Here is an 11,057-nt window from a genome sequence, read left to right as displayed (position 1 = left end):
AATCCTTTTTAGATAATTCTAACATTTTTGTAATCTTAGGGTTGGTGTCTTTTATTGTCTGTTCTCATTCAAGTTGGGATCACCTTGGTTCTTGGTATGATGAGCGATTTTCAATTTCTATTTGGACATTGCAGATATTATAAGATACTGGATCTTATTTAAATCCTGGGTTTTACCAGGCATCCTCTGACACTGTTCTGGCACGAGAAGTGGGGTCACCTCTTGTAGGCAAGTTGGAATAAAAGCTCAAGTTCTCTACTCAGTCTTCATTGACACACAGCCGAAGAAGGGGTGTCTTCTTACTGCTTAGGTAGGAGTGGGGCTTCAGGCTCTTCACTAGGTCTCTGATGATAGCCCCCTGGATGGGAAAGAGAAGGGTGTCCTATTACTGCTCCCTGCATGGTCTCCACTGATACCATGGGAGGTGGCTTACGCCTATAATTCCAGGACTTTGGGAGGCTGAGGAGAGGATGGCTTGAGGCCAGGAGTTTGAGACCAGCCTGGGCAACATAGCAAGACTCCATCTCTACAAAAAGAATTAAAAAATTAGGTGTGGTGACATGCCTGTAGAAGTATTCATCCAAATACTTGGCAGGTTCAGGTGTGAGGACTGCTTGAGCCCAGAAGTTTAAGGTAGCAGGGAGCTATGATCATACCACTACCTTCCAGCCTGAGTGACAGAGTGAGATCCCATCTCTTAGAAAAAAAAAGGCGAATGATTCTGGATTACAAGGATGTCCAGTGTGTGGTCATTAGAGTATATTGCTAAAGAGAAATATTAGACAACGTTTACATTTCCTGTTTTATTTATATATATATATATATAAACTTAGCAAGACATATGTATATAAACAAATACATAATGTGGCAAATATTAGCTTTGCAACTTAATTAATTTTTAAATATATATCCACACATGAACCACAACCCACACACACAGATATGTGGCATGTATTTCCAACAATGAGAATCCTTTTTTTTTTTTTTTTGAAATGGTGTCTCACCCTGTCTCCCAGGCTGGAGTGCAGTGGCGCAATCTCGGCTCACTGCAACCTCCGTCTCCCGGGTTCAAGTGATTCTCCTTTCTTAGCCTCCCGGAGCTAGGACTATAGGCGCCTACCACCATGCCCGGCTAATTTTTGTATTTTTAGTAGAGACGGGGTTTCACCTTGTTGGTCAGGCTGGTCTCGAACTCCTGACCTCAGGTGATCCACCTGCCTCGGCCTCCCAAAGTGCTGGGATTACAGGCATGAGCCACTGCACCTGGCCGAGAATAGATTTTTTAAAGACCCAAGAAAAGGGGCAGCCCAGCAAGACAGAAAATTTCACCAGTAACTGCTCTACTTTAACCAAACACCACAGAAAAGTGTTCACCCACTCCCTGTACCCACATACCAGCAAAGACTGAGTAGGAAGCTTAAACTTCACCCATACCATACAAGATGCCAGAACCCTGCCTGTTTCCCCACCCCAACCAGAGCAGTATCAGAAAAGGCCTAGTGGGAGCTGGAACTTCCATAACAACCAGGCCATAAAGAGGCACCCCATGCCTCAGTTGGAGACCATGTAGGGAGCCTGGACTTCTGCTCCAACCCAGTCAAACAAGTTGCCTCGTGCCTTCTTCATCAGGGTAGTATCAGAGGAGGCCAAATGAAGAGTTGGGAATTTTACCACCATTCACTTATAAACGTGTGGGTCGGGAGAAAGAGATGAAACACAGAGAACAAAACATTAAATACAATTTTAAATAACTTTAAGATATTTTATGAGAGTAGGAATGTGAAAAGTTGGCTCTATAGTAATAACTAAGTAATTTCAATTAAAATATTTTTTACATATTATGTTTAGAAAAAACAAATGAGTATATCATTATTCCTGAAAATTTCCTCACATATAACCCAGAGTGAAAGTTCACCTTGTCATCTTGATTTCATTCTCTTACATGCCCACAATATCCATTCACTTTTTCCCTAACCCAGCAACCTGCGTCCTCATATCTCTACCACACTATCTTATCCAGGAAACTTCCTTTTACTAGAATTCTGGGAAAGCAGTGTCCAACAGCTCTTTGTCAGAAATCCACTGTCCCAAAGTCTTAAATTAACACAATGGCGCAATTTCTGTAGGTTCATTTTCACCCCGTATTTATTTATTTTTAAAAAATAAAACAAAGCCTTAAGCCCTCAAATGCCTGAGATATACAGGAGCAATGACGTTGCATTTCATCAGCCAATCAAGTAAGAGATGATGGGCCTGAAGCTAACCGGTGCAGACTAGGGGCGAGTTTGGAGCAAGTAACTGTCAGTGAGGTTGCAGTTGGTCTGGGCTGTTTGGCTGTGAGCGAAATAGCTGCCCCCCACTTCTCACTTGCACACCACGGGATACTCCTCCTGAGGCTCCGAATGGTGAGCTCTCCAGTCTCTAGTTTCCTTTTCTGGAAGTTGACCTTTCCTACTGGTACTTTCTCTCTCAGTCTCGCCTCCTAGATGAACAAAGGCTCCCACAGTTTTCCTGCTAGAGATTCAGCCACTCCCTCTTGGCGCTTCTGCCTTTCTTGTGGCAGACCATGAAACACTTTCCCAAAGATCAGCTAGCCTCTCGGTTTGAACTTCTACCCCTTAGCTGTTTCCCCTCCTCCATTATGCTTTTTACATCAACTCTTTGTGAACTATCCAGTGGCATGTGTTCCCTTTGCGTTACTGAAACTGAAAAGTCCAGCCCTAGGGGAAAGCTCACTGGTTCAGGGAATCGCCTCAGGTGTGTGGAGCTGATCTTGAGCTGGAGGAAGGGCTCATTCTGAGTGGAGGGGCATTAGGAGGGCGATAGCCCACCCACCTTCAGAGTCAGTAAGATGTCTGCGTTGTGTGGTAGGAGAGTTTACTAAGGAGACAATCCAGCCTCTGGTATCAATATAAAATAAACCATTAAGCATGAGCTTTGTAGCTGTGAAGATTACTGAGATCCCACAGTGCCCTCTTCAGGATGCTTTCTTCACCTAATTCTTGCAAAACGTTCCAATGTGAAGGAAGAAGACTGTTTCCATGTTCAGTAACATGGTAAATTAGTGTGACTTACGGTTCATGAGACAAAATTTCTCAATGCTGGCTGACTGACAAGGACAAATTCATGTCATTTTTGAGAGGGCAGTCATTAATTTCCTCCACACACAAAGAGAATTGAGATATTAGCTAACATGAGGTATATATATATATATTTGAAATGGAGTCTCACTCTGTCACCCAAGCTGGAGTGCAGTGGCACAATCTAGGCTCACTGCAATCTCTGCCTCTTCAATTGATTCTCCTGTCTCAGCCTCCCAAGTAGTTGGGATTACAGGCATGTGCCACCACACCTGGCTAATTTTTTTTTTTTGTATTTTTAGTAGAGACAGTTTCACTATTTTGGCCAGGCTAGTCTCAAACTCCTGATCTCAAGTGATCCACCCGCCTAGGCCTCCCAAAGTGCTGGGATTACAGGCGTGAGCCACTGTGCTCAGTCAACTAACTTATTGATAAATTAATGCAGAGGACCTATGTGATAAACCAATATTTTTTTCTTTAATGGGATTTGGACTCACAGACTTTTACAAAGCTGTCAAAAGTCAGCTTAAGATGAAGAGTTCTAATTACATTGAAAACCTGTGGCCAGGCGTGGTGGCTCACGCCTGTAATCCCAGCACTTTGGGAGGCCGAGGCGGGCAGATCACAAGGTCAGGAGATCGAGACCATCCTGGCTAACACAGTGAAACCCCGTCTCTACTAAAAATACAAAAAATTAGCCGGGCGTGGTGGTGGGCGCCTGTAGTCCCAGCTACTCGGGAGGCTGAGGCAGGAGAATGGTGTGAACCCGGGAGGCAGAGCTTGCAGTGAGCCGAGATCGCACCACTGCACTCCAGCCTGGGCGACAGATCATGACTCTGTCTCAAAAAACAAAAAAAAGAAAACCTGTTTATTCTCATAGCTATTTCCTTACCCATACATTTAACATATTAAGCTACAATAATGTTAGTATTTTTAAAACTATTTTAAGATGACATCTATTCTCAAATAGAGATTTCTTATGAGATTTTGGAGTAGAGGTTGGGGAAGCCAAATGGTATTTATCACATATGCATAGCCAGAGAGATAAATTGTGTTGAATTTGATCATATATATCTCTGAATTTAAGAGTAAACAGGATTTGTGGTAATTTTATTATTATTAATGTGATTATAATTTAACTTTTATATTCTGGGATACATGTGCAGGTTTGTTATATGGGTAAATTCATGTCATGGAGATTTGTTGTACAAATTATTTAATCACCCAGCTATTAAGCCTGGCACCCATTAGTTATTTTTCCTGATCCTCTCTCTCCTCCCACCATCTACCCTCAAGTAGGCCCCAGTGTATTCCCCTCTATGTGTCCACGTGTTCTGAATATTTAGCTCCCACTTATAAGTGAGAACATGCAGTATTTGGTTTTCTGTTCCTGCATTAGTTTGCTAAGAATAGTGGCTTCCAGCTCCATCCATGTTCCTACAAAGGACATGATCTCATTCTTTTTTATGGCTGCATAGTATTTCATGGTGTATATGTGCCACATTTAGTTTATCTAGTCTACCATTGATGGGCATTTGGGTTGATTCTATGACTTTGCTTTTGTGAACAGTACTGTAATGAATGTACGCATGCATATGTCTTTATGATAGAACAGTTTACATTTCTTTGTGTTTATACCCCGTAATGGGATTGCTGGGTCAAATGTTAGATCTGTTTTTAGGTCTGAGGAATCACCACACTGTTTTCCACAGTGGTTGAACTAATTTACATTCCCACCAACAGTGTATAAGCATTCCTTTTTCTCCACAACCTTGTCAGCATCTGTTATTTTTTGACTTTTTAATAGTAGCCATTTTGACTGGTGTGAAATGGTACCTTCCTTGTGGTTTTGATTTGCATTTCTCTAATGATCAGTGATGTTAAGCTTTTTTTTCATATGCTTGTTGGCAGCATGTATGTCTTCTTTTTAGAAGTGTCTTGTCCTTTGCCTACTTTTTAATGGGGCTGGTTGTTTTTTCTTGTAGATTATTTTAAGTTCCTTATAGATGCTGGATATTAGACCTTTGTCAGAAGCATAGTTTGCAAACATTTTCTCCCATTCTGTAGGTTATCTGTTTACTCTGTTGATAGTTTCTCTTGCGTGCAGTAGCTCTTTAGTTTAATTAGATCCCATTTGTTAATTTTTGCTTTTGTTGTGATTGCTTTTGATGTCTTTGTCGTGAAACCTTAGCCCACTCCTATGTCAAGAATGATGTTGCCATTACCAGCCACTACAAAAACACACTTAAGTACACAGACCAGTGACACTGTAAAGCAAGCACACAGTCAAGTCTGCATAATCACCAGCTAACATCATGCTGACAAGATCAAATCCACATGTATCAATACTAACCTCGAAAGTAAATGGGCTAACTGCCCCAATTAAAAGGCACAGAGTGTCAGGATGAATAAAGAACCCAGACCCTATGGTATGCTGTCTTCAAGACACCCATCTCACATGCAAGATCGAAAGAAATGGATGGAGAAAAATCTACCAAGCAAATGTAAAACAGAAAAAAGCAAGGGTTGCAATCCTGATTTCAGACAAAACAGACTTTAAGCCAACAAAGATCAAAAAAAAAAAAAAAAGAAGGAAAAGAAAGTAATAACATAATGGTAAAGGGTTCAATTTAACAATACCTAACTAAATATATATCCACTCAACACAGGAGCACCCAGATTCATAAAGCAAGTCTTAGAGACTTTCAAAGAGACTGACACTCCCACATAATAATAGTGGGAGACTTCAACATCCCACTGACAGTTTTAGACAGATCATCAAGGCAGAAAATTAACAAACATATTCAGGACCTAAACTCAGCAGGCTCAAATGAACCTGTAGACTTCTACAGACCTCTTCACCCAAAAACAAAAGAGTATACATTCTTCTCATTGCCACATGACACATACTCTAAAATCAACCATACGGTCAAACAAAGAACACTTGTCAGCAAATGCAAAAGAACTGAAATCACAATAACCACTCTCTCAGACCACAGCACAATTTTATTATTTTCTGAAAAAAAAATTTATTATAATTGAATGTGTAAACACTTATTACAATTTTTAAATAATTTTAGAAATGACAAAAATGCTCATGGGAACATGTATTCTTAGTTTGGAAAACAACAGACTTCTTAACTATATTAAATTCAGAAAGCATGTAGGAATGTGTAACTGTGGTACAGAAAATAATTTTCCTTATTTCATCTAGCCTGTATACTCGAGGATGCTTAGTCTTGGCATAAGAGTGGGCAAGTTAAGAGGTGACATTGACAATATTTTTCTCAATAGTTTGATGTTAAGAGCAAATATTACTAATTGACCAAAATGTTCTTTCCTAATGGCAGGGGCTTCCCCTGGAGCAGTGTTTCTAAACACCAGTTGCTCATTAGAATCACTGGAAAGCTTTTAGAGTTCCCAGTACTCAAGCTGCACCCCAGAAGAATTAAATTAACCTTGGAGGGTGGGCACCAAGGCATCAGTATTTTCTAAAACTTGCCACGTGATTCCATGTGTGGCCAAGGTTGAGAATGTCTGTTAAGAGACATAGCTGAGCTCACTCTTCTCTGTCACTTATATTACATTCGAGATCTTCAGGTCTACCTACAGTTCTTGATATGTTTAGGTAACGTTAAAAAATTTAGAAATCCTTTGAGGAAAAGAACCAAACACAAAACCCGAAACAACCCCCAAATCCAGGAAGTGATCTAATACTCAGAGATAGGACTCAGTATGTTGCTCCAAGCTGGCCTTAGGCTCACAGCTGCGCCAATGTTGTTCTCCTCTTTGACATAAATGATCCCACAGAACATCAACATCAGACAAAGTCACTTCAAACCTTAGCAAAATGAGACACAAAGGTTGTTGTGCAACCTATACAACACCAAACACCCTCAGTCTCAGCTAAAATGAGTGACTGCTGCTTCTGTGCCCATCACAGCTGTATCTTAGCTCTAGTCTACCCCCCTTATAGTAAAGTTTTATTGAATATTCAATCACGGAATTGTCCTCACTTTCTGACAGCACCTTACCTAAAGTGAACCCTCACTTCCATAGACCTTTTCCAAAATTACCCAGACAAAGCGCAGATCCTCTAATAGGTTATTTCTAACACTCTTTTGCTGATATACCCCATAGTTTCCCATGGTGAGTCATCTCCTTCACTGCAACAAATAAATAACAAACAAAACTTGTTAACTACAGATGTATTTCTGGTAACATTTGGCTGAAGGGCATTGACAGCCTTTCTCACAAAACCTCACCAAGAATATTGAAAAGAAGCTGGCTTTGAGACTAAAAATTGAGCAATGTTGTCTGAATTGAGTGGATCACAGTGGTTGCTAACCTTGGCTGGGTTAAATTAAAATTACCTGAAGAGCCCAGGCTGCAAACCAGACTGAATTAAATCAGAATCTCTGGAGATAGGACGTAGGCACCAAGTATCATTATAGCTCCTTAGGTAATTCCAAAAAATAATAAATAAAGGGAGAGAAATTACACAGACTAGAAAATTATACAGATTTGAAAACTGAGGCCAGTGGTGTTAAAGTAAGCTACCCTGAGTCTTTCAACCTACAAGCAGAAGCCCATCAGACCTACGAATGCAAGTAGTCTGACCACAGATTCTGAAATTTGTTTTAGAGACAAGGTATCACTCTGTCACCCCGGTTGGAATGCAGTGGCATGATCATAGTTCACTGCAGCCTTGAATGCCTGGGCTCAAAACAATGTCCCACCACCCCCTCAGCCTCCTGAGTAGCTAGGACCATAGGTGAGCACCACACTGAGGTAAGTTTTTTATTTTTTGTAGCAATGGAGGCTTGCTATGTTGCCCAGCCTGGTCTTGAATTCCTGGCCTCAAGGGATCCTCCCATCTTGGCCTCCCAAAATGTTGGGATTATAGGCATGGGCCAGTATGCCAGCCAGAGTATGCACTTTTACCTTGGTGGTAATATGTTACAAGCTTTGTGAATGTTATCTATAAGGCTTTTGATGCTGGTGATACAATAATAAGAGGAAAACAGCACAAAATTTAATCGTAAAAGGATGAGCCCAACAATGCAAATAAAACCTGTAAGAGCCACTAGATGATATGATTTTGGGTCATTTCTCTTCTGCTTTTGAAATACTTGTTTACATGTTTATTTCAAGAAGTGTTCACAATAAACATGTATTTATTTTCCCCTTCAAAATATTGTTTTATAATAAAAAGGAAGACATAAGAAAACATATATATATCATATGTATATATGATGTGTGTGTGTGCGTGTGTGTATGAAACTGAAAAAAAAATTTGCCAGATTATGAGAGGAATTGTAATTTCTTTTCCTTTTCCTTTTTTTTTTTTTTTTTGAGACGGAGTCTCGCTCTGTGGCCCAAGCTGGAGTGCAGTGGCACGATCTCGGCTCACTGCAAGCTCCGCCTCCCCGGTTCACGCCATTTTCCTGCCTCAGCCTCCCGAGTAGCTAGGACTACAGGCGCCCGTCACCATGCCCGGCTAATTTTTTGTATTTTTAGTAGAGACCGGGTTTCACCATACCAGGATGGTCTCAATCTCCTGACCTCGTGATCCACCCGCCTCGGCCTCCCAAAGTATTGGGATTACAGGCGTGAGCCACCGTGCCCGGCCAGGAATTATAATTTCTTAGTAAGGCAGCCATATGAGATGCTGATAGAAGGCACTAAAAAATGTCAACCTACCATTATGAGAGATAGAATCATAATATCCTGTGTGAAATGTAAGACCTTTGATGTAAAACTTTCCTTTCCATCGGAAGCAGGCGAGATTGCCTGACTGTGGTTAACTGTCTATTGTTTCAAACTCTTATCAAGGCCCCTCTTGTTCCTCTTCCAAGAAGTAACAAAGAAATAGAACATGTAACAATTTCCCTGATTTAAGAAAGTTTTTTGGTTTTAATATTTTTCTTACATTCTTGGTTGCTATATACACATATAAATTTAGAGAACACCTGGTCTGTCAGCGTCCCAAATGAGATCAAAGAAGGCTGTGATTGGATATCATCATGATTTATTAATTTCTGTCTGGATAAAACAACAAAAGAGATCCAAATATTCTTCCCTGCTTTTCCTCCTACTTTGGAATAGCTGTCAGAACATGCTTGCAGAGGCTTAGATAATCTGAGGACAAAACCCTTTGTTGTCCTTCCACAGAGCTAAGTAACCTGCACCAGCTTGTGGTTCCAATGACCACATTGGTGAGCGTGAATAGTTAGATGGAGAATCCTTCTTTCAGACAGTTGGATGGATTCAGAGTGGGTAACAAGTGTGTAGTGCTTGGCATTGTAAGTAAACATAAGGTAACACTGGTAGTCTCTATCACTTGGGGTTCTGACTTTTTTATTACATTAACTTGAAAGCATCATAGAAGGGAGAGGCATCCCTAAATTTGGCAGACCACAAGAAATCACTAGAAATAATTAAAGGAGAATAGTGCTTTTTTTCTTTTTTAGAAAATTATTAGAAGGCCACCAAGAAGGCAAATCTTATGTTTCTTAGATTCAGATGGACTGTGAAAAACAACAAGATGGATGATCATATGGAGATTGTTTCTAACATAAATCTTCATAAAAATTTTTCTGAAACATGGCTGCAATATTTAAGGAGTTTTTTTTTCAGTACTGAGGACCTCCCTGAAGTCATTCTAACATTGTCTTTGATCAGCTCCATTGGAGGTAAGTATCACTCTCTCTTTATCTGAGTTTATTCTTCCGGTACATCTTATAAATGCTACCATATAGAATTAAGGAAAGTAGAAGTAATAGGATATAATTTTGTTCTCAAACTTATACCTTTAGCTCAATATTTTCAATCAAATGAATCCAATAATAATTTGCTCCTATGGAGAGACGTGTAGAATCTGATTTTCATAACATTCACCCTATTGGGTTCAAAGTGTTCATTCATACCTTCTTACTTGCTATGTCAGGGTCAGATTTCAATGAAGGAGATAATTGAAGAAAACAGGCAGAAAATCAAGGGTTGGGGCAGGGTGTCCCATAGGTTTTGTCCAAATTATAAATTATGCCTGCTATTTTGAGAAGAAAAGAACATGGTATAAACAAAAAGAAAACATTTTTTTGCACTATCTTTGACCTGATTAGGGACTGTATTACAAAGAAGCAGAAAAAAATGAAATGGAAGCAAATGTTATGATATTACTTATTGCACTTTTAAAACAATAATACACAAAGTTAAATATTTGTTATGGGCTTTTTAATGTGTAATAAGTAATTTTTTTCACAGTATTATAAAAATTTTATTTCAAAGCTTTTGATATAGCAACACATAAAAGCAATATGAAAACTAACTGTTAGGCCAGGTCCAGTGGCTCACACCTGTAATACTAACATTTTGGGAGGCTGAGATGGGCAGATCACTTGAGTCCAGCAGTTCAAGACCAGGCCCATGAACACAGCAAAACCTCGTCTCAACAACAACCAAAAATTGGCTGCACATGTTAGCACGCACCAGTAGTCCTGCCTACTCAGGAGGCTGAGGTAGGAGGACTGCTTGAGCCAGGAGGTGGATATTGCAGTGAGCCAAGATCATGCCACTGCACTCCAGCCTGGGTGACAGAGCTAGATCCTATCTCAAAGAAAAAAAATAAAAAGTAAATGTTAAATTATAACTGAATACCATAAGGAAAAATATAGCTGTTTGTAGACTTGATGTGCATATTTACATCTGGTTAAATATGCAGACTCCCTCGCTTGTTTTCCATGCAAGGAGTCCTGGCTTTGAGCATGCAAGCTGAAATTATGCAGTGTAATCTTAATCTATGCAAAAATTTATGATTGTTCTGTGACTTTTAAATTTGCTAGATTAAAAACTCTCCTGGCTGGGCACGGTGCCTGATGCCTATAATCCCAGCACTGTGGGAGGCCAAGGTGGGCAGATTGCTTGAGCTCAGGAGCTCAGGACTGGCCTGGGTAACATGGCAAAGTCCCGTCTCTA

The 11,057-nt window shown here is 40.1% G+C and overlaps 1 protein-coding gene across 1 annotated transcript in view; it reads left to right on the top strand.

Annotated features, from left to right (window-relative positions):
- The first annotated feature begins 9,686 nt into the window (after positions 1-9,686).
- The window catches only part of SLC9C1 (solute carrier family 9 member C1), a 137,187-nt gene continuing 135,816 nt past the window's right edge, over positions 9,687-11,057 (top strand). Inside the window, 2 exon segments of the mRNA XM_008978792.4 lie at positions 9,687-9,707; positions 9,709-9,775. Of these exon segments, the coding sequence (XP_008977040.1) occupies positions 9,687-9,707; positions 9,709-9,775 (88 nt within the window).

This window comes from Pan paniscus, chromosome 2 (assembly GCF_029289425.2).
Source record: "Pan paniscus chromosome 2, NHGRI_mPanPan1-v2.0_pri, whole genome shotgun sequence".
In the NCBI taxonomy this organism is placed as follows: Eukaryota; Metazoa; Chordata; class Mammalia; order Primates; family Hominidae; genus Pan; species Pan paniscus.
Note: the sequence above shows the minus strand (reverse complement) of the source record. Positions and strands in the feature narration are given on the sequence as shown.